The sequence below is a fragment of the Phocoena phocoena genome, chromosome 12, assembly GCF_963924675.1.
Source record: "Phocoena phocoena chromosome 12, mPhoPho1.1, whole genome shotgun sequence".
Lineage (NCBI taxonomy): Eukaryota > Metazoa > Chordata > Mammalia > Artiodactyla > Phocoenidae > Phocoena > Phocoena phocoena.
This window is the reverse complement of record NC_089230.1, coordinates 89,551,985-89,576,972: the sequence shown is the minus strand read 5'-3', so window position 1 is coordinate 89,576,972 and position 24,988 is coordinate 89,551,985. Positions and strand designations below refer to the sequence as shown.

The 24,988-nt window shown below is 36.7% G+C and overlaps 1 protein-coding gene across 1 annotated transcript in view; it reads right to left on the bottom strand.

The window, feature by feature from the left end:
• The window catches only part of EYS (eyes shut homolog), a 1,660,061-nt gene that overhangs the window by 344,233 nt on the left and 1,290,840 nt on the right, over window positions 1-24,988 (bottom strand). Inside the window, 2 exon segments of the mRNA XM_065888819.1 lie at window positions 823-976; window positions 20,190-20,333. Coding sequence (XP_065744891.1) covers window positions 823-976; window positions 20,190-20,333 — 298 coding nt within the window.

Sequence of the window (24,988 nt, the reverse complement as noted above, 5' to 3'; positions counted from 1 at the left end):
CCTGACTGTACATAGTTTCTATTTTCAGATTGGTGTCAATTTCTTTGATTTTATTTTCAGATTGATTCAGACCCTGGGAAAGATTATTCGATTTATATAACCTTCATAGGTTAGCCAGGATTCCAGATGATCAGACCAACTTATCCAAATGTCATGTAATACATAAAGTCAGACACAAAACGTTATTTTTAACTGATGAAGAGTAACTCTGGAGAACGTTATCACTACATTGCTATACTGATGAGCAATTTTATATTCTTGGTTGCTACATGTAAATTTTGTTCAGTAGTGCCTTTGGGATGTGATCATCATATTTAGCCATTTCTCTTTTTGGAATTTCCTAATTCTGAAGCATGAATTAATTTCAAGACTGCCTTCCAAAATTTTATATGCTCCAGAAAGACATTTCCATTTAATATGCAATTTTTTTTCTACTGAATTTTCTTTTTTCTGTTCTGTGCTAATGATGTTTCCCCACTTCCATTTCCTAAGAGTGATGCTCTTTTCACTCAATAGATATTTTGTTGAACAATTGCACTAGATCTTAATTTCAACTGAACCACCCAATTCTTTAATCTATTTATTTGCTTCAAGATATTTTCAGAGAAATTGATTCATTTTGTCTACAATTTGATTGATACTGGATGGTATCAAATTTGTAGTTTATTTCACTAAAATGAAAAAAAAAAGATTGGGAAAACAATTTTCAGAGAGACCTTTTTTTTCTTTCTTTCTGTATTTAGGTGGCTATTACACATGTAAAAAACATTTAAAAAATAAGGCTCAGCACTATATTTAAAGGAACTATTGTGGGGCACTTACCGTATTGTTATAGGGATGAATGCATTTCTGTTAATGCTGTAATTAGCAGAAAGAGTCAAGATATTTTGAGAACTTCCACATCCGTATTTAACTGTGGGCTTTCCTTCCACAAGAAATAAATGAAGAAACTGTTGTCCAAAATTCTTCTCATTACCTTTAAGAACAAATATTACATTAAATTAGCGATTAATGTAGATTTACATTTTATTCAATAACAATCATTCATTTAACAAATACAATCTTAGTTCTCAAGGAGTAATCATTCAGTGAGATGATAGGAGTGTTATTAGATAATTATTCAATGTAAAAAGTACTGTACTAGAAATATACATTATTTTCCACAGACTGAGGATGGCATAGTATTAACAGCATTAACTTGACATGAGATTTTAACTTCTGACTTTGTTTCTTAATAACTATGACCTTAACTATTTTCAACCTCAGTTTCCCAATAGGTTCTAATGGGATAATGAGAGCAACTAATTGTTAGAATTACTGTGATAATAAAATAAGATAATAACTGAAAGGTGCCTGGCACCTACTGAGTATTGATAACTTGATTTATAATTATTAATTATTTATATTTTAATTTTAATATGTCTTATAAAAATTGAAATGGTAAAGAAATATATAAAGAAAAACAAGAGAAACATTCCCCTTTCTGCCAGCCCATCCTTCATCCCCCTTTGAGGTATTCTTTACTATGATTTATAAACATACAAATATTTGTATAGCCCTAATTTTATTTTTAAAACGAATAATATAATAAATAGCTTTGCTCACTTGCCTTTTCACTTAACAATAAGTTTTAGATATCTGTCCTTGTAGGTACATAGATTTCTCTCTTTTTTAACATTCGTAATTTAAGTATCACACAGAAAATCACAAAAATTTTAAGCATATAGCTTAGTGAATTCTCACAAAGTGAACCCGCTCACACAAACACCACCAACTTAAGAAAAAGAAAATTTTCTGCGTTGTCAGAATTCCTATTGATCAGTGCTCTCCTCTTCCCTCCACCAAATGGAACTGAGATCCTGATGTTTAACTATAGCAATAGTTTTGCTTGATTTTCATTTTTATATTAGTGGGATCATACTTCTATGTTCTTTAGCGTCTATTTGCTTTTGCTCAATATTATGTATGTGAGATAGCATTCACCCTACATTTCTACTGCTTTATAATATTCTATTAAATGAATATTCACAATTCAGTTATTTTTTCTTCTATAGATGGAAATCCACCCACCCTGTTTTTGGTTTTTATGAATAATGCTGCTATGACAATCTCGTATGTGTCTTTGGTGTTGAAGTGTATGCATTTTTGTTTTGTATGTACAAAGAGTTAAATTATTCTGTCAAAGAATATGACTATGATTAATTTAGTAGCTACTACCAGTTTTCTGAAATGATGTTTTAACTCCTTACCAACAATATATGAATGTCAGCTGATCCTTTTTTTTTTTTTTTTTGCCATTAATTGGTTTGATCACCTTGTAGATTTTAACTATTCTGTGTTTATTATTCTGGCTTTAATTTTTGTTTTCCTCATATTAAAGAAGTTGAGTATACTCTCATGTTTAGTGGCTACTTTGATATCCTATTTTGTGAAGTGTCGGTTTGTGTGTCTTTCTCTTATTTTTGTCTGCTTTTTCCTTATTGATTATAGAGTTATATCTATGTATATATGTAATATTTATATACATATGTATGCATACACATAAAAGAGCATACAAATAAGCTCTTTGTCAACTACATATATTGAAAATATCTTCTCCAATCCTGTAGACCGTCTGGCCATTCTCTTAGGGGTCAATTTGCGGTATGCGGGCCTCTCACTGTTGTGGCCTCTCCCGTTGTGGAGCGCAGGCTCCGGATGCGCAGGCTCAGTGGCCATAGCCCTTGGGCCCAGCTGCTCCGCGGCATGTGGGATCTTCCCAGACCAGGGCACGAACCCGTGTCCCCTGCATTGGCAGGCGGACTCTCAACCACTGTGCCACCAGGGAAGCCCTTAGGGGTCAATTTTGGTGAACATATGTTCTTAATTTTAGTATGGGTAAATTTACCAGTTGTTTCCTTTGTGGTTATGATTAGCACTTTCTGTATCATCGTTAAGATATCTTTGCCTACCTCAAAGTCACAAAGTTATTCTCTTACATTATCTTCAGTAATCTTTATTTAAGAGCTACACTCTCCTGAGAATTGACTTTTGTGTATGATGTGAAGTAAGGGGTTGTAGCAGGTTGAATAATGGCTCTGAAAGATATTCATGTCCTAATTGTTGGAAGCTGCGAATATTAACCTTATATGGCAAGGGAGACTTTGCAGATGTGGTTAAATTAAAGATCTTGAGATAGGGAGATTATCCTGGATTATCTGGTTGGGTCATAAAATTAGTCACATGTCTTTTTAAGAGAGAGGCAGAGGGAAATTTGACAGTGGAAGAGGACAAGTTATGTGACTATAGAAGCAGAGATTGGAGTGATGCAGCCACAAGCCAAGAAATGCCAGCAGCCGCCAGAAAGAGGCTGGAAGAGGCAAGGAATAGCTTCTCCTCTGGAGCCTCTGGAAGTAACCAGTCCTGCTAACAACTTGATTTTAGTTGTATAAGATACATTTTATACTTCTGGTTTCTGTTATTTTAAACCACTATGCTTATGGTAATTTGCTGCAGCAGCAATAGGAAATTAATACAGGGTCAATTTTTATTTTTTCTGTTTTGATTTCCAATTGATCTAAAATCATCAAAGCAAATAATTCTCATGATGCATTTACTGAATTCTCAGATATTTGTGGAATATATATTTAAAAATTTTTCATATCCCCATTCTCTACTCTTTACTTTTATTTATTTTTGTGAATATATACATTTAAGATAATGATTTTGTTGTTTTTTTACTCAAGCAATATAAAAAATACCTGTGAAAGTGCACTAAAAGCTGAAATTACAACCCTCAGAAATGACCAGCAATTGGAGAGAGTGTGGAGAAAAGGGAACCCTCCTATACTGATGGTGGGAAGGTAAATTGGTATTGCCACTATGGAGCACAGTATGGAGTTTCCTTACAAAACTAAAAGAGTTATGATGTGATCCTGCAATCCCATTCCTGGACATATATCTGGAGAAAGCCATAATTTGAAAAGATACATGTGCCCCAATGTTCACCACAACACTATTTACAATAACCAAGACATGGAAGCAACATAAAAGTTCATCAACAGATGAGTGGATAAAGGTGTGAGATACATATATATATATATATATATATATATATATATATATATATATATATACACACACACACACACATAATGGAATATTGCTCAGCTATAAAAAATGAAATAATTTCATTAGCAGCCACATTGATGGACCTAGAGATTATCATATTAAGTGAAGTAAGCCAGACAAAGACAAATATAATATGATATCACTTATATGTGGAGTCTAAAAATATGATACAAATGAACTAATTTATAAAACAGAAAGACTCATAGATATAGAAAATAAACTTTCAGTTACCAAAGGGGAAAGGTAGGGGGGTAAAAATTAGGAATCTGGGAGTAACATATAAGCACTACTATATATAAAATAAATAACAAGGACCTACTGTATAGCACAGGGAACTATATTCAATATTTTTAATAATGTATAAGGGAAAAGAATCTGAAAAATAATACATATATACATATATATATGTGAATCAATTTGCTGTATACCTGAAAGTAACACAACATTGTAAATCAACTATATTCAATAAAAAATTAATTAATTAAAAAAAAATGGCTAGCATTAATATTTGGCAAACACTTCCATAGATACGAAGGCTGATAACTGGATAGATGAATATATAGAGAGAAAGTTTTTCTTTTTATTAGAGCAAAATCATAGTGTACATGGATTTTAAAATGGAAATTATATTAAATTAGTAGTTCTCAAACTTTTAGGTCTAAGGACACTTTAGCACACGTAAAATCTACCAAGAAACCCCCAAATGCTTTTGTTTACATGGTTTGCATCTTTTGATACTTATTGTATTAGAATTTAAAACTGAGAAATTTTTCAAATATTTATCAATTAGTTTAGTTAAAAATAACAATAGGGCTTCTCTGGTGGCGCGGTGGTTGAGAATCCGCCTGCCGATGCAGGGGACACGGGTTCGTGCCCCAGTCCAGGAAGACCCCACATGCTGCAGAGCGGCTGGGCCTGTGAGCCATGGCCACTGAACCTGCACATCCGGAGCCTGTGCTCCGCAACGGGAGAGGCCACAACAGTGAGAGGCCCACATACCACACACACACACACACACACACACACAAAAATAATAATAATAACAATAATAAAATCCATTAAATGTTACCTGAATAAACATATTTTGTGAAAAGTATTATATTTTCCCAGAAAAAGAGAGAAATAATCAGAGGAGTAGTGTTATTCTATTCTTTTGCAAATATATTTAATGTAATGCTTAATAAAATACAGCTGGATTCTCATATCTACTTCTGTATTCAATCTGTTGTGAATTGTTCACTTTGGTTGAAATATATGAACTCTAGACTCACACAGAATGTAGTTGTAATGGAAGCCTTTCTAAATACAGGCAAATTGGGCAAATGGTAGTTCCTTAAAGTTTAGTTGAAAAGTGGAATCTGAAACTCTATTAATGACCTTTACATACTCTGTTACATTACAATTCCATTGGTCTTTCTTGCACTTTGAATGGATATTCTACCTGTGCATGATTTTGTAACATTGTGCATTGACTATTTGAAAAATGTTGGTTCACTGGGTTAAAGAGATCTTTCAAATGTTGACATATTTTATCATATAATATATTAATAAAGCACATTCATTGATATTACTACTGAACTCATCAGAAAGTATTGGGAAGCTCTGAAGCTCATTACCGAGGAGGTAAATTTTCTAAAATTCTAATTTTTCTTAGAAAGCTTGAGTTTTATCTTTGTGAACAAATATTGTTAGCTGCCTAACTTGAAATAACAGGTTTGCTTTGTTAATTTTTGAGAAAAAATCTGTAAAATATGCAAGTCTGAATAACCATAGGTCATCTTTTAGTCATTTTTCAAGTCATGTTTTCATACTACTACTTCAACCAGCAATTTAAAAAAATGCACATGCATTTCCTCAAGTCAGTTTTTATACTTTAGTGTGTAGTATGTAGCAGATTTGCTTTATGTATACTTTCTCTTTGGAAAAAAAACATTAAAGAGTTGTATATACAAGGACTGAGAATTTTAAAAGTGAATCTGTTTTTCTGCAACATGAAGAAAAATTTTTGTGTCTGCTTGTGCTTTGAGTGAATAGCGGAGTAGAACAAAATGACCGAATACAATTCGGTGCCACAGCCGTGACCCGAGGTGCCAGAAGGTTCATCCACTCTGACTTTTGTATCATGAGTGCAACTGTCAACACAGTGAAAAGGAAAGTGTCTTAGTTTTAGTAAAAAAATAATTTTGGTGTTATGGAAACCTGAAAGGGTCTTGAAGATACTCAGGGATCTGGGTAAACTTGAACTATCTTTGTATTAGAATTCACATCAATTTAAAAAAAAAAAAAAAGAAAATGAAACCAGAGTGAAACTAAAGGTATTGCTGAACCTCAGATAAATGTTTCTTTAACATCTCAGCAAGAATGTCAGAAAACCTGGGTTATCTCTCCCTCCAGGCATCAGGCTCTAGAGAATGGAATAAAAGCAACACTCAGCTCTCCAGGAATGGTTCAGAGAAAAGGGTCAGAAAAGACTGAAAGAATTTAAAATAAGAAAGAAAAAAATCGAGTTCACCCATTGTTTCTTGTCAACTTTCTTTATCTGTGAGCTATTTTGCAACTTTATAAGTTGAGAAAATGAATAATAATTCAAATAATTCTTGTCTATAGAAATGCATACTGTGTCTGGTAAAATGCAATTGGTTAGCACATGGAGGTAGAACTGCATTCCACCACTTTGCAAGTTTGCTTCAGAATTCCTTAAACTTTTTATATGACTTTGCTCCTTGTATTCGCCTTTGAAGTGGTTGTAGTATCTTACCAGTCCCCTCATCAATTAATAGCTTAAATAAAATCTCTGACGTGTTCATTTTATATGCCTTTTTGAAAAGTATCCTTTAACAAAGGAAAACAAGCTAATTTCAGCTTTTGAAATTATGAGGTATATCAGGAGAAATGATTCACATTATATTAGAGCATATAAAACCAAAATCAACTCCAAGGAGAAAATTTTTCATCTAATACGTGAATGGGGTCCGCAACATGAATGACAGTTTGATCTGACATCATTTATAAACAAATGATCAGAAGAGATTCATAATTTTGAGTTAAAATAAAACTCAACATCATTCTTTATAGAATTGATGGTGATGAATACAGATTATATATATATATATATATATATATATATATATATATATATATATATATACACATCTTTATTGGAGTATAATTGCTTTACATATGTCCCCATAACTATTCCCTCTTGCATCTCCCTCCCTTCCACTCTCCCTATCCCATCCCTCTAGGTGGTCACAAAGCACCGAGCACCGAGCTGATTTACCTGTGCTATGCGGCCGCTTCCCACTAGCTATCTATTTTACGTTTGGTAGTATATATATGTCCATGCCACTCTCTCACTTTGTCACAGCTTACCCTTCCCCATCCCCATATCCTCAAGTCCATTCTCTATTAGGTCTCTGTCTTTATTCCCATCTTACCCCTAGGTTCTTCATGACATTTTTGAGTTTTTTTTCTTAGATTCCATATATATGTGTTAGTATACGGTATTTGTCTTTCTCTTTCTGACTCACTTCACTCTGTATGACAGACTCTAGGTCCATCCACCTCACTACAAATAACTCAGTTTCGTTTCTTTTTATGGCTGAGTACTATTCCATTGTATATATGTGCCACATCTTCTTTACCCATTCATCTGATGATGGACACTTAGGTTGCTTCCATGTCCTGGCTATTGTAAATAGAGCTGCAATGAATATTTTGGTACTATATGACTCTTTTTGAATTATGGTTTTGTCAGAGTATATGCCCAGTAGTGAGATTGCTGGGTCATATGGTAGTTCTATTTGTAGTTTTGTAAGGAACCTCCATACAGTACTCCATAGTGGCTGTAACAATTCACATTCCCACCAGCAGTGCAAGAGTGCTCCCTTTTCTCCACACCCTCTCCAGCACTTAGTGTTTCTAGATCTTTTGATGATGGCCATTCTGACCAGTGTGTGATGATATCTCATTGCAGTTTTTTTTTTTTTTTTTGCTGTACGTGGACCTCTCACTGTTGTGGCCTCTACCGTTGTGGAACACAGGCTCTGGATGCACAGGCTCAGTGGCCATGGCTCATGGGCCTAGCCACTCCACAGCATGTGAGATCTTCCCAGACTGGGGCACAAACCCGTGTCCCTGCATTGGCAGGCAGACTCTCAACCACTGCGCCACCAGGGAAGCCCTCATTGTAGTTTTGATTTTCATTTCTCTAATGATTAATGATGTTGAGCATTCTTTCATGTGTTTGTTGGCAATCTGTATATCTTCTTTGGAGAAACGTCTGTTTAGGTCTTCTGCACATTTTTGGATTGGGTTCTTTGTTTTTTTTGTTATTGAGCTGCCTGAGTTTCTTATAAGGTTTGGAGATTAATCCTTTGTCAGTTGCTTCATTTGAAAATATTTTCTCCCATTCTGAGGGTTGTCTTTTCATCTTGCTTATGGTTTCCTTTGCTGTGCAAAAGCTTTTAAGTTTCATGAGGTCCCATTTGTTTATTTTTGTTTTTATTTCCATTTCTCTAGGAGGTGGGTCAAAAAGGATCTTGCTGTGATTTATGTCATACAGTGTTCTGCTTATGTTTTCCTCTAAGAGTTTGATAGTTTCTGGCTTTACATTTAGGTCTTTAATCCATTTTGAGCTTATTTTTGTGTATGGTATTAGGGAATGTTCTAATCTCATACTTTTACATGTAGCTGTCCAGTTTTCCCAGCACCACTTATTGAAGAGGCTGTCCTTTCTCCACTGTACATTCCTGCCTCCTTTATCAAAGATAAGTTAAGTTTATCCCTGGAATTTGTATCCTGTTCCATTGATCTGTATTTCTGTTTTTGTGCCAGTACCATATTGTCCTGATTACTGTAGCTTTGTAGTATAGTCTGAAGTCAGGGAGCCTGATTCCTCCAGCTCCGTTTTTCGTTCTCAAGATTGCTTTGGCTATTCGGAGTCTTTTGTGTTTCCATATAAATTGTGAAATTTCTTGTTCTAGTTCTGTGAAAAATGCCAGTGGTAGTTTGGTAGGGATTGCATTGAATCGGTAGATTGCTTTGGGTAGTAGAGTCATTTTCACAATGTTGATTCTTCCAGTCCAAGAACATGGTATATCTCTCCATCTATTTGTATCATCTTTAATTTCTTTCATCTGTGTGTTATAATTTTCTGCATACAAGTTTTTTGTCTCCTTAGGTAGGTTTATTCATAGATATTTTATTCTTTTTGTTGCAATGGTAAAGGGGATTGTTTTGTTAATTTCACTTTCAGATTTTTCATCATTAGTGTATAGGAATGCGAGAGATTTCTGTGCATTAATTTTGTATCCTGCTACTTTACCTAATTCATTGCTTAGCTCTAGTAGTTTTCTGCTAGCATCTTTAGGAGTCTCTCTATATAGTATCATGTCATCTGCAAATAGTGACAGTTTTACTTCTTCTTTTCCGATTTGGATTCCTTTTATTTCATTTTCTTCTCTGATTGCTGTGGCTAAAACTTCCAAAACTATGTTGAATGAGAGTGGTGAGAGTGGGTAACCTTGTCTTGTTCCTGATCTTAGTGGAAGTGGTTTCAGATTTTCACCATTGAGGACAATGTTGCCTGTGGGTTTGTCATATATGGCTTTTATTATATTGACGATAGTTCCCTCTATCCCTACTTTATGGAGGGTTTTTATCATAAATGGGTGTTCTATTTTTTTGAAAGCTTTCTCTTCATCTATTAAGATGATCATATGTTTTTTCTCCTTCAACTTGTTAATATGGTGTATCACATTGATTGATTTGCGTATTTTGAAGAATCCTTGCATTCTGGAATAAACCCCATTTCATCATGGTGTATGATCCTTTTAATGTGCTCTTGGATTCTGTCTGCTAGTATTTTGTTGAGGATTTTTGCATCTATGTTCATCAGTGATATTGACCTGTAGTTTTCTTTCTTTGTGACATCCTTGTCTGGTTTTGGTATCAGGGTGATGGTGGCCTCGTAGAATGAGTTTGAGAGTGTTGCTCCCTCTGCTATATTTTGGAAGAGTTTGAAAAAGATAGGTGTTATTGCTTCTCTAATTATTTGATAAAATTCGCCTATGAAGTCATCTGGTCCTGGGCTTTTGTTTGTTGGAAGATTTTTAATCACAGTTCCAATTTCAGTGCTTGTGATTGGTCTGTTCATATTTTCTATTTCTTCCTGATTCTGTCTTGGCAGGTTGTTTATTTCTATGAATTTGTCCATTTCTTCCAGGTTGTCCATTTTATTGGCATAGAGTTGTTTGTAGTATCTCTCATGATATTTTGTATTTCTGCAGTGTTAGTTGTTACTTCTCCTTTTTCATTTCTAATTCTATTGATTTGTGTCTTCTCCCTTTTTGTCTTGATGAGTCTGGCTCATGGTTTATCAATTTCGTTTATTCTCAAAGAACCACCTTTTAGTTTTTTTGATCTTTGCTATCATTTCTTTCATTTCCTTTTCATTTATTTATGATCTGATCTTTATGATTTCTTTCCTTCTGCTAACTTTGGAGTTTTTTTGTTCTTCTTTCTCTAGTTGCTTTAGATGCAAGGTTAGGTTGTTTGTTCGATATATTTCCTGTTTCTTAAGGTAGGATTTTATTGCTATAAACTTCCCTCTTAGAACTGCTTTTTCTGCATCCCATGGGTTTTGGGTCATCATATCTTCATTGTCATTCGTTTCTAGAGATTTTTTGATTTCTTCTTTGATTTCTTCAGTGATCACTTCATTATTAATTAGTGTATTGTTTAGCTTCCCTCTGCTTGTATTATTTACAGATCTTTTCCTGTAGTTGATATCTCGTCTCATAGTGTTGTGGTCAGAAAAGATACTTGATACAATTTTAATTTTCTTAAATTTACGAAGGCTTGATTTGTGACCCAATCTATGATCTATCCTGGAAAATGTTCTATGAGCACTTGAGAAAAATGTGTATTCTGTTGTTTTTGGGTAGAATGTATTCTAAATATCAATTAAGTCCATCTTGTTTAATGTATCATTTAAAGCTTGTGTTTCCTTATTTAATTTCATTTTGGATGATTTGTCCATTGGTGAAAGTGGGGTGTTGAAGCCCCTACTATGAATGTGTTACTGTCGATTTCCCCTGTTATTGCTGTTAGTATTTGCCTTATGTATTGAGCTGCTCCTATGTTGGGTGCAAAAATATTTACAATTGTTATATCTTCTTCTTGGTTCGATGTCTTGATTATTATGCAGTGTCCTTCTTTGTCCCTTGTAATAGTCTTTTTTTTAAAGTCTATTTTGTCTGATATTACAATTGCTACTCCACCGTTTTTTTCGTTTCCATTTGCATGGAGTATCTTTTTCCATCCCCTCACTTTCAGTCTGTATGTGTCCCTAGGTCTGAAGTGGGTCTCTTGTAGGCAGCATATATATGGGTCCTGTTTTTGTATCCATTCATCCAGTCTGTGTCTTTTGGTAGGAGCATTTAGTCCATTTACATTTAAGGTAATTATCAATATGTATGTTCCTATTCCCATTTTCTTAATTATTTTGGGTTTGTTATTGTAGGTCTTTTCCTTCTCTTGTGTTTCTTGCCTAGAGACGTTCCTTTAGCATTCGTTGTAAAGCTGGTTTGATGGTGCTGAACTCTCTCAGCTTTTGCTTGTCTGTAAAGATTTTAATTTCTCCATCAAATGTGAATGAAATCCTTGCTGGGTAGAGTAATCTTGGTTGTAGGTTTTTCTCCTTCATCACTTTAAATATGCCCTGCCAGTCCTTTCTGGCTTGCAGAGTTTCTGCTGAAAGATCAGCTGTTAACCTTATGGGGATTCCCTTGTGTGTTATTTCTTGTTTTTCCCTTGTTACTTTTAATATGTTTTCTTTGTATTTAATTTTTGATAGTTTGATTAATATGTGTCTTGGCCTGTTCCTCTTGGACTTATGCTATATGGGACTCTCTGTGCTTCCTGGACTTGATTAACTATTTCCTTTCCCATATTAGTGAAGTTTTCTACTATAATCTGTTCAAATATTTTCTCAGTCCCTTTTTTTTCTCTTCTTCTGGGACTCCTATGATTTGAATGTTGGTGCATTTAATGTTGTCCCAGAGGTCTCTGAGACTGTCCTCAGTTTTTTTTAATTCTTTTTCCTTTATTCTGCTCTGCAGTAGTTATTTCCTCTATTTTATCTTCCAGGTCACTTATCCATTCTTCTGCCTCAGTTATTCTGCTATTGATCCTTTCTAGAGTATTTTTAATTTCATTTACTGTGTTGTTCACCATTGCTTGTTTCCTCTTTAGGTCCTTGTTAAATGTTTCTTGCATTTTGTCTATGCTATTTCCAAGATTTTGGATCACCTTTACTCTCATTATTCAGAATTCTTCAGGTAGACTGCCTATTTCCTCTTCATTTGTTAGGTCTGGTGGGTTTTTATCTTGCTCCTTTGCCTGCTGTGTGATTTTCTGTCTTCTCATTTTCTTATCTTATAGTGTTTGGGGTCTCCTTTTTGCAGGCTGCAGGTTCATTTCATATTTCCCATTGTATTTGGTGTCGTTTCCCAGTGGCTAAAGTTGGTTCAGTGGTTGTGTAGGCTTCCTTGTGGAGGGGATGAGTGCCTGTGTTCTGGTGGATGAGGCTGGATCTTGTCTTTCTGGTGGGCAGGAGCATGTCTGGTGGTGTGTTTTTGGGTGTCTGTGGCCTTATTATGATTTTAGGCAGCCTTTCTGCTAATGGATAGGGCTGTGTTCCTGTCTTGCTAGTTGTTTGGCATAGGGTGTCCTCCACTGTAGTTTGCTGTTCGTTGAGTGAAGATGGGTGCTGGTGTTGAGATGGAGATCTCTGGGAGATTTTCGCCATTTGATATTAAGCAGAGCTGGGAGGTCTCTTGTGGGCAAGTGTCCTAAAGTTGGCTCTCCCATCTCAGAGGCACAGCACTGACTCCTGGCTGCAGCACCAAGAGCCTTTCATTCACATGGCTCAGAATAAAAGGGAGAAAAAATGAAAGAAAGGAAGAAAGAAAGAAAGAAAGAAAGAGGATAAAATAAAATAAAGTAAGATAAAATAAAATAATTAAAATAAAAAGATAATTATTAAGAAAAAAACTTTAAAAAGTAAAACAAAAACAAACAAACAAAAAAGCCAGAAAGGCAGAGCCTTAGGACAAATGGTGAAAGCAAAGCTATACAGACAAAATCTCGCACAGAATCAGACACATACACACTCACAGAAAGAGGAAAAAAATCATCTACCTTGCTCCCAAAGTCCACCACCTCAATTTGGGATGATTCGTTGTCTATTCAGGGATTCCACAGATGCAGCGTACATCAAGTTGATTGCAGAGCTTTAATCAGCTGCTTCTCAGGTTGCTGGGAGAGATTTCCCTTTCTCTTCTTTGTTCGCACAGCTCCTGGGGCTCAGCTTTGGATTTGGCCCCAGCTCTGCATGTAGGTCGCTGGAGGGCGTCTGTTCTTCGCTCAGACAGGATGGGGTTAAAGGAGCCGCCGCTTCGGGGGCTCTGGCTCACTTAGGCCGGGAGGACAGAGGGGTGCTGATGCGGGGCGAGCTTGCAGCTGCAGAGACGTGCATGATGTTGCACCAGCCTGAGGTGCGCCGTGCGTTTTCCCAGGGAAGTTGTCCCTGGATCACGGGACCCTGGCAGTGGTGGGCTGCACAGGCTCCCAGAAGGGAGATGTAGATAGTGTCCTGTGCTCGTACACAGGCTTCTTGGTGGTGACAGCAGCAGCCTTAGCGGCTCATGCCCGTCTCTGGGGTCCATGCTTTTAGCCGCGGCTTGCGCCCGTCTCTGGAGTTCCTTTAAGCAGCGCTCTTAATCCCCTCTCCTCGGGTACCAGGAATCAAAGAGAGAAGAAAAAGTCTCTTGCCTCTTAGGCAGCTCCAGACTTTTTCCCGGACTCCCTCCTGGCTAGCCGTGGCGCACTAACCCCTTCAGGCTGTGTTCACACGGCCAACCCCATTCCTCTCCCTGCGCTCTGACCGAAGCCCGAGCCTCAGCTCGCAGCACTGTCCGCCCCGTCGGGTGAGCAGACAAGCCTCTCAGGCTGGTGAGTGCCGGTCGGCACCGATACTCTGTGTCGGAATCTCCCCGCTTTGCCCTCCACACCCCTGTTGCTGTGCTCTCCTCCGCGGCTTCGAAGCTCCCCGCTCCGCCACCCGCAGTCTTTGCCAGGGAAGGGGCTCCTAGTGTGTGGAAACCTTTCCTCCTTCACAGCTCCCTCCCACTGGTGCAGGTCCCGTCCCTATTCTTTTGTCTCTGGTTTTTCTTTTTTCTTTGGCCCTACCGAGGTATGTGGGGAATTTCTTGCCTTTTGGGAGGTCTGAGGTCTTTTGCCAGCGTTCAGTAGGTGTTCTGTAGGAGATGTTCCACATGTAGATGTATTTCTGGTGTATCTGTGGGGAGGAAGGTGATCTTCACATCTTACTCTTCTGCCATCTTCCCCCTCTCTCCAGATAATATGTTTATTATATCAGGCACGTAGACAGTCGAGTATGGAAATTTCCATAAAGTGACATGGATTTCTACCATCTCCCATGAAATAAATAACACCATACATTTGTATGGTACTTTGTATTTTTCAAAACACTTTTAAATATACGTTTTCAAACCTTGTGAATTTGATAGTACCAATTACATCTGCATGTTTCATAGTCAGATACAAAACAGAAAGTTTCATTGACTGGTTCTATGTTGTACAGTCAGCTGACAATCGATCTGGGCTCAAGTCTTGGGTGATGTTGTTACCTCCTGATACTTGGCTCAGAACTGCCTGTGGCAGCAGCTGATGGTCTCTTCCTTCCTGGTACCACCTGGTGGCATGTGATAAAGACTGTTCTCCCAGCTTGCCCTGGGTTCTCTGCTGAACCCAGGCTTTTGCTGCAGCTCTAGAACTCCACTTTCCCCACTATCCTGAAAGGTTTGTGTTTGTCCAGAGCAGCAGCAACGCAACAGCAACCTCAGTAGCTAATGGTTTGCAGACATCGTAGAGCAGCATGTATGTAGGATATAGTTGGGGTGAGTTGGCTGGTCCCTGGATGGACAGCAGGCAGAGCAGCTCTGGGGAGGGTGAAAGAGCCTGGAAGCAGGCTGGCATACATAATTCATTATTACATATTTCCCACATGCTGCTGCAGAGTGGGCCAGTTTCTGAAATTTACAGAAAGCCTATTTTAATTTTTCCTAGCCTGCTAACTCTGCTTAACCAGTAAAACAAAGTCATAATTCCAGAGTCTGAGAGGAATGAATCCTCTTTATTTAGGTGAAATGGACAAGAATGAAAACTAAAAACTGCACCAATTTCATCCCACTGCTGTTGCAGTCTTGATTCTAGACTTTTTCATGGTCGAATTTTTCTTTTCCACAGTGGAGATGTCTATCAAATGGATGCAACATGAATGACACCCATTTGATAAAAATATCCTGGTCCTCCCATTCCTAGAGTCCTTGTCTGGCAGGCACGAGGGAGGAGGGATTAAAGCATATCTGAACAAGATGTTTGAGCACTTATTGCACATTGCCGTATGCCAAACACTGTTTTAAGCACGTTAAACGTGGTAACTCTCTCAATCTTAAAACAACTTTTTAACATCTTTGGTATTATTATTATTAATATTATTCCATTTTACAGAGATGTTCAGTAATGTGCCAAAGGGCAGAGACAGGTAGAGTAGCTCCAGAGTAATTTTCCTAATCACTGGTTGACACCATTCTTGAGGTGGGCACGGCAGCAAGTTCAGTCTTGACTAGGCTCATTTCTTTGTTTCTGCCCCTTCCTCTGTCGACCAGGAGTAACCTTGTTCCATTCCCTTATTAATTACATCAGAAGCAGAGTTGAATTGCTCACTGATCTTTTTCTTCATAAATTTCAGTCATAGAAATAGAATCTAGTTGTTTTAAACACAATCGTCTATTTCAAGAGAAATTTAATGAATCACATCGTTCTAGGTCGAGGGTTGGCAAACTCTGCCCCATGGGCCAATTCTGCCATCGACTGGTTTTGTAAGTAAAGTGTTTTCGGAGCACAGCCACATTCATTTATTTACTTTTTCTATGGCTGCTTTCATGCTACACTGGCAGAGTTGAGCAGTTATGACAGACACCGTCTGGTCTGCAGAAAAAATTACTTTCTGGTTGTTATGGAAAAATTTGCCAACCCCCATTCTGTTTAAGCACACCCAGGAAAACGTTACGTTTGATTCAAACTGTGTTTTTTTTTGTTTTGTTTTGTTATTTTTGCGGTATGCGGGCCTCTCACTGTTGTGGCCTCTCCCGTTGCGGAGCACAGGCTCCGGACGCGCAGGCTCAGCCGCCATGGCTCATGGGCCCAGCCACTCTGCGGCATGTGGGATCTTCCCGGACTGGGGTACGGACCCGTGTCCCCTGCATCGGCAGGCGGACTCTCAACCACTGCACCACCAGGGAAGCCCCAGATTCAAACTATGTTTTGATTAAATCCTGAAAAATCTATACTCTTTTGTTGGAAGAAAATATAGCCATGTTTAACAGAATAGTTCCCTAAAATAAAGTTTCAATAACTACTAATTTTTTATTGTAACCACCAAAGTTGAGTAACTCACAAACAGAACTTTAAGAACTATTCTAATCAAGTACTGAGAGTGTGGGTAGAATAGATGTAAAACCCAACTCAGACGATGAGGTGTTCCCTAGTTAGAGAAGAGATATAAGCCCAGATTCCTGGTATTATGAGTCTCCACTCAGCCGCAGTCCTTACTGTGTACTCCTGTTGGAAAACTGTCACAGTCAGCTTTCTCATGGAGTTAGGCTCATAGGATCTCGCCATTGAATGGTGAGAAGCAAGACACAGACCACATCTTATTCATATTTGTACCCCTCCCAGGGCCTGACAGCGTGCACTTTTTGGCACTCAGTTACTACTTGTTGAGTTTGACTTTGCTGCCGCATAAGGATGATACCATAAAGTGATCTCTAGATGCCTTATGAATGGCCATGCATGACTTCCTGCAACCCTGCTCTCAATCCCACTCTGTCCCTTCTCTGTCTGGAGCAAGCTCCACTGGAAGCTAGTATCAGGGGTAAAGGCATTCAGAGAACTTTATGGTGCACGTTGTAAAATTGATTTTAAAAATGGAGCAAACTTTCTGTATGAGAAAAGATGCTTCTTAATAAGACGTCAGGCAATGCTGTGGTGTCTCACTGGTCTTGGCATAGAAGGTGTCTAATGAAGATATTGTGTATTTTGCTGGGGAAATCATTTTATAGAGAAAGACAGAGGTTATGATTCTTCAGATTTAATTTTTTTCTTCAGCAATATCAGATATCTCTTCTACCAGTCCTTCCTAAATGCACCAGAAAGGAGGTTTCAATAATCTTATCCGTTCTATCAATTCCTACCTGGAATAAATTTCTAAGACCAGTCCTTTTGCTCTCTTTCTTAAATACAGACCCTAAGTAATATAAAGATTATTTCTGAATTCTGTTCTTCCACTGGAGCTGCTCATGTAATTTGCCTCCTGCATCTCGGTCAAATGTCTTCTCCTAATTCTCAGATCACATCCTTCCAAAGGGCCTGCTTATTTCTTCTCACAGAAATAGCACAGAATGGATTCACCTGCATAGTAATAAATCCCATGACAAAACCTGACTGATGCTGCTTGCTGAACAGAGCTCATTTTCTGAGAGTGCACCTAAAGAGTTTTGTGTGGTCTCACCCCTTCTCCCGTGACCTATTAGCAGCTCCTTTGACTGTGTTCCAGAATTCTGAATTGGTTCAGTGACAGATTCAAAAAGCTTTCTTTTCATCTTGACTGCTCTTCTCAGAGCTGTCTCTCTCCCACAGAGAGTTCTTTTAAAAACTATCCTTTCTAAGGAATTTTACTGTAACCCCATAAGGATTCAAACTTTATCTCCCTTTTGTCCCCTTTTCAACATCAATTAGTTGTTGAGGCAAACTGAGAAAAGATAAAGCTACAGTTTTGAACTAGGAATATAATTCAAAACTGTCATTGGCTTATCAATCTAATATTTCTCTCTATCGTTTTCCCTTTAATAGGTGATGATACAAAGCAAAAATGTTCAATTAATGTTTGTGAAATGAAATTCAGTTTTTGCTAAAATGTTCGGGAATAGGTAAAAATAGCAAAGGTAAAAAACAACCCCTCTACCCCCCCAAAAAAACCAAAAAAACCAAAAAAACCTTACACTCTAACATCTGTTTAATTTCCTCACCACTTTTAATTGCTCCTACACATAATATACTGATTTCAAAGGAAAGAAAATTAGTCCTGAAGTCAAATTAAGGGACACCTTTAAAATTGCAGGTGTCTAAATGAACCACAAAAATCTTTGTGTTCATCTGTTGTGAGGCTTTTATGAGGTTGACAGATTCCAAGAGGAGTGAAGACAGCAAACCCATAAACCGTTCTGCTGAGGTCTTCCCAAGAGTGTGGGATTAAATTACCACTTACACATGAACAAAAAGAATGTGCTACAGACAAAAATATTTTCTCCCTTCACAGGCTATGAAACTCCCTTGAGTAAACAGTTTCCACACATCCAGTGCTGTGATAGCAACAATTATGTAAGACAAAGACACAGGCTGCTCATTATTCCAAGGGCACTCTTTTCTCATTAATAATTTCTAGTTTGACTTTTTTGGTAGGTCATTGGCTACAAAAGGCAAAATTAATTGTATGGCACTAACATCAGCTTAGGTTTGACTGTTTTAGAGCACCAGCTTGAACAGAGTGGACACACGTGGCATGTATGTCTGTGGCCTTCAGAAAGAGAAAGTTGAGTGGCAGTTTGGATGTGGGCCTGCAGCGCAGGCCCAGGGTAGGAGAATTCCCAGAGGTTGGCTGCTTCTTTGGCTATGAGCTGTTTTCAGTTGCTAAAAACACACTTTTCACAAGGAAACACCTTCCATATCCAGGTAACTTAAAACACTGCAAATCCAGAAAATGACTTTGCTTTCTTTGTGTCTTTAAAGTATTATGTTTATATCTTTTGTTTTATGTTTTGTTTTGTTCCCCCTGAAATGCACTATTACCTCCAAATTTCATGGTCACCTATCACCACTTAGGTTTCCCATATAAAAAATCAGTTTTTCTTTTATTATTTTCTTCTCTTTTTTTAAACATAAATAAATGAAATAATTTAAAGCTATCATTTAAACAGGGGCACTTACACTCCTAGGAAATAAATAATGCTGGCCTAGTTCTGACAAGTTAGTTTCTTTCTAAAATGTAACATAAATTCCCAGTTTTAACTTAATGTTCAAAGTTTTTAACTATACCCAGTTTTCCAAAAATTCTTCTTTTAGGCATTTTTCTCATATTCAAGTAATAAAAAAGTTTAAGTTTTGTTTAGAAAGTACAGAAAGATGAATCGATTTTGCAAAATATTTCAAAGTGGAAGAGAAACTCATTTGGGAAATAATGAATTGCCTTACAGTGGATCATCTATCCAAGTACTGAAGACATTGTATCTCCAATATAGGGAACTATTAAAACTATGGTGTATTCATTTCAAAAGAGAAAAAAAAACAATTGTAACATTTGTAATATTGAAGGCAATACACTTTAGTGGTATTTGCCCATGAGTGAAAGAGACCAAAATGTAGAGAACCCTGTACATGGAGGTATTTCCTTAAACAAATATTGTTAATACTACTTTTTTTTTTTGCCAGCTAAATTTAAGATAATGCTTAAAGAGTGATAAGAATTTTCCCAACTGTCAAATGAATACCAGCTTTGAAATACCTTTTTCCAAGTTACCAAGTATTGAATGCAATTCATGTTAGTTATTTATATTATAAAAAATATGCTATTTGAAACATTTGCAGCATTACTGTTTCACTGCTATAGCCATATGCTGTCAAATTTATATGCTTGGTGTATCCTTCTTTGCTGGTTCAGAGCCTGTTTGTAAGTCATGTTTCATTAAGTGACTCCTAAATTAAAGAAACTGCTAAAGAAAACTAGAAAGAAACAAGATTTCTTTTTGGTAATACTTCATTCACTAGGCTAGAAAAGTTTTCCCAAAACATTTAAATGAATAATTCATTAATTCAGTAGGTTAATATTTGAGAAAGAAGCATGACATATAGGAGGTCAAACATTTAATACTCACTGTAGAGAATTGTTCCATTCAAAGTGCTTGTTTGTATAGTCAAGTAGATGTTAACAATTCTGTTACGTTCCTTCCTCAGGATTGTACAAAAAGGCAGTTCTAAGTAGGAATTCCCATTGAAAGATGGAAAAAATAAACCTGCATCTAAAAAAAAAGTCATATTAATATATGTTCTGATAGCATTCTATTGCTAATCAAGTAGATGAGAACATAGCATTTATAGTTAACACTCATATAAAATGATAACACTGGTATTTATAGATATTTGGCCAAACTTCAAGAAATTTAGATATATAAGTATAATAAATTTGTAAAGTCATTGTCTCGAGTAATTAACTACCAGTTCATAGGAAAAAACTTTAAGCAAAAATTTTAGATGAATAAAAAAAAATGCCCTGATATTATATTAAAAATGTGTCCCTGCATATGTGAAATAATAGTTTTCATTAGACTCTTAAAATATCCTGTGATACAAATGGCAGTACGTCAAATTATACTCTTAAAATTCATGCATTTTATTTGATGTAATCATACCTCAATAAAAAAGTTTAAAAAAAGTCTGTAACAAAAAAAGATTAGAAATTTGTCTCATAGAGGTATTTTATTAATATTCATTAATATTTAGTGCTTGTCAATAATACTTAAATATTTTATAAGTAGTATTACTATAATATGCAATGTGATTAATAATTTTTACAGTTATCCTTTTAAAATTATTCTTTAACTGAATTAATCTCATAAAATCTGGAGGCACATAAAATTTGGAAAGTATTTTATTGTCATATATATATTTACATCTATAGACTTGATACATTGAACACGTGTAATATAATATATGGGAGGCTAGAACTTTATTTTTGTCTCTCTCACAATGGGGGAAATTTTCTTTGCCTCTGGGTGAAAACTTGGCAATCCCTATGAGTTCCACCTTCTTTCTAAGTTATACAATGATACAGAAGCTAATCCAGGCTAAGAAGTTTATCAACATTTAAATCTTCCTTTAGAGATATGACTTCCCCAGCCCCCTCCAACCAGCTAAGGCCTGAAGGGCACCTGTTACCCGCTGCCTCTTTTCCGGGCAGGAAGAAGTTGGTTTCTCTTCTTTTTATGTTCTTAGAGCCTCCTCTCAAGCTAGCTGCTGTTTCGGATACTTTGAGCTTTGCAGAGAGGGCAAAGTGGGCAGAAAGGAGAGAGAAGTTCATAGTAAAGTGTAGCTATTACAGCTGGCCACCAATACTGTTGTAAGCAGTCCTCTGCTCTCTAGGAAGAACAGATGTTTAAAACTGTTTTTCTCACAGTAGGAATGTCAGATAAAATATAGGGAGCTCAGTTAAATTTCAATTTCAGATAAACAACACATAATTTTTTAGTGTATGTCTCAAACATTGCATGAGTTAAGCTTATACTAAAAAATTATATGTTGTTCATTTGAAATTCTAATTTAACTGAATGTCCTGTATTTTAACCCTATGACTCATGAGCATTTGTGTAATCTTTAGACACCCTTTGCCAGCTACAATTCCTAGGATTTTGTCTCTTCATTTCTAACTTGGTCCCCTCTGTTTTTTCACATTATATACAGACTCTTTCTGCCAAAAACTACTTGCCTGTGTTGAAGCAACAGTTACACTGGACAAAGTGAAAGAGGTAAGGAAGACTTTATTCAAGGCTATTGAAATAGGGGAGAGAGGCCAGAACTCAGCTTTTGCTCAACTCCTCTGAAACAAAAGGTGACAGGTTTTTTAAGAGCTGAGGTGGGGGGCCCATGGGCTACCTGTGTCGCTATTTGGCCCTACCCCCTAAAAACATAAACTCTCTCATGTCTTCATCACAGAAGATAGTTTACAGCTTAGAACAAGGCTCCTATCTGCCCACAGAGAGGGCCACTATCTTTATTGATGATTGCATTTCAAAGAGATGGTTCTGGGTCCCGAAGAAAGGCATCTTTGGTTGTCAAACTGGCAAGAAGATTTTAAAAAGATTTATATCTCAAAAGATGCAAAGAAAGAATTACAACGAAAAGTTTTCAATAGTAGAAGCTCTGAGAAATGTGAGGTCATGGGCCTAGAGTCAGGAAGAAGCTTCTCTAAAGTTCAGGACAGCTAAGGAGAATGCTAATGTTGTCTTGAGCACCTGACTAGGAAAACCACTGGGGCAGAACATCAAGTGAATCCAGGCCAAATGGCTTTCTTGAGGAGTCCATATCTAGACCATGGTAGACATTTCCTTCCCTGCTGTCTATGGAGGTATATATAGTTAGTGGTCAATCTCTTCCCTATCTGTCTCTCCACACACACAGGCACAGACACAGACAGACAAACAGACAGACAGACAGACACACACACACACAGGCTGCTTTGGCTTTTTCAGATATGAATGCATGACTCTGTTGGTCCGTTATGTTCCTTTCCGAATGATAGGGTTTTAACTATCCTTAAACACTGTCAGATGTGATGGGTGGGAGAGGGTGCAGGGTGAGGTCAACAGGATAGCTTTCTACAAAAACATTTTTCTCAAAATCGTGTCTTCATGTCTTTAAAATCCTTTCTCCTCTTCAAATGATGCCTCTTTTTATATGAAGAGTATTTTCTAGTCAAATCTTGCTTTTAGATATGGTACCTCATTTTGTTTACAACATTATAATCTGGTGTGTGAAAGTTTATTTTTAACATCCTGATTTTGTCTATAACTTTGTATTGTCAGATACAAATTATATACTTTATCTATTAGCAAACTGATTTAAGGGAAAAGGGAAGAGGGGGAGGGACAAAGTAGGTATATAGAATTAACAGATACAAACTACTACTTATAAAATAGATAAACAACAAGGATATGTTGCATAGCACAGGGAATTATACCCATTATCTTAACATATAATGGAGTATAATCTGCAAAAATACTGAATCACTCTGTTGTACACCTAAAACTAACACAATATTTTAAGTCAACTATAAAGTAATAAAAAATAAGTTATGTGACATCATATATTTCACCATTCCTTGGCCTTCCATGCACAATCTTTATCTCATTGAAATTTACCTTCCTGGCTCTGTATTTTACTGGATCTTTTTTGTCAAAGGTTTTAGGCCCAGTTTGCAAATCCTTCCATAATGCTCACCTGCCTCTGTAATACTTAAGACTTATTTTTATAAAAGTTTTCTCCTTCCTTGTCTCTTATGACACCACTACACATTGACTGTCTTCCTACCTGCCTGACAGCTTGTTTCCAGATGGCCTTTTCAACCACTCCATAATGCTTAGTTTTCGAGGCTCTGTTCTGGGTCATCTAATCCACCTCTGTCTTTCCTGTTGCTCCTCTTCTGTTGTTTTGCTCCTGGCACCTACTCTCCCAGGCCTAGAAACTCAGCATGGTTGTCCACCCATCTCTTCTCAAACTAGTTGCTGCTTCCTGTCACCTCTTTCTTATATCAAAACTTGCAGTGTTCCTTCTGCTGCCATTGCCCTTGTTTAAGTTCTTATTACATTTCAACTCAGTTGTTGGCAATGGCTCCTTTCTAAATGGCCTTCCTTCCTACTGTGTCTGATAGATGTCTTCATTGTGAAATCATTGCTGTGACATCAACATTAGTTGTAATAATCTAAGATCTTTGGTCAAAAACCTTCAGGAACTACAGAACTGCCCTGTTCCCTTGACGATTTTTCCTGACATTTGTTGGCACCAAGGAGCAGCTGTGAGATGTAAGAACCAATGAGAGCAGGAGGGGGGATGGGGGGGATGTCTAAAAAAAACCCACCCCATCTGCCTTCTGTACTGCTCACTCTCCTATGGCAAGATTTGTGTTTGATTTATCTTTGCAGCTCCCTATGGCATGATGAGTTTCATACATTTTAGGCAAAAACATTCTTAGACAAATAAAAATATAGCTAAAATTTTCATTTGTGGTAGTTTTGGAAAAAAAGGGACAGAAAGACATTCTTGTAATTAAAATGGAATGAGCGAACTCTATAGAGATGGGGTTCTAGCATTCTTCTTGTGGTTAAACTTTTCACATTGTTGATAAATCCACAAGAAATTTTCTTTATATAAGGGTTCACATATGAATTAAAATATTTGGATTCATAATCAAGCTTACCTATCCTGAGAAGTAGTGAACTCACCAAGAGCAATAAAAGTATAATTCAATTTGCTAAAAAATGAATTCTGCATTGCTTTGCAGGAGAATAGCTACTGTATAATTTAGGTGCATGTGTCTAGCTTACATGCTCCTTGAGCCTTTTTTTCGGAGCTGACAGGTTTTACGAAAGTTATGACAGGAAACAATTATGAACTATAAACATTTGCAATTGAATTGCTTTTTAACCATATTAATTTTCATTATCATCATGTTTAGTGGATATGTTGAAAAACGGAACTGCCCTGAATGTAGAAAACAAGACTAATTGGGGTTAGATAGAGTGTTTTCCTGCTGCTTCCAAAAGCTTCTTCGGCAGTGCTATTTGAATACACTCTAAATTTAGTTTTCTTCCAATTATAAATGGAAAAAAAACCCCAAGGTTTTTATATGGAAATATGTATTAAACATCTTACAAAATATGTCATATAGTAATTAATTAGTGGCTTCTGATTACAACATAGATATCTGTAATGTTTAAATGTATTAAAAATCATATAGATTGATATAACAAAGTATATTAACTTTAACATGCTTAAAAAATTTAAGATCAGTCTGAGTCATGGGTAAATCCAATAAATTAACCCAGGAGAAAGATCTTTTAAATCCCTTATATTATTTAAAACTCTCAAATTGTCAAAGGAAGCTATGGAACCTCAGTACTGA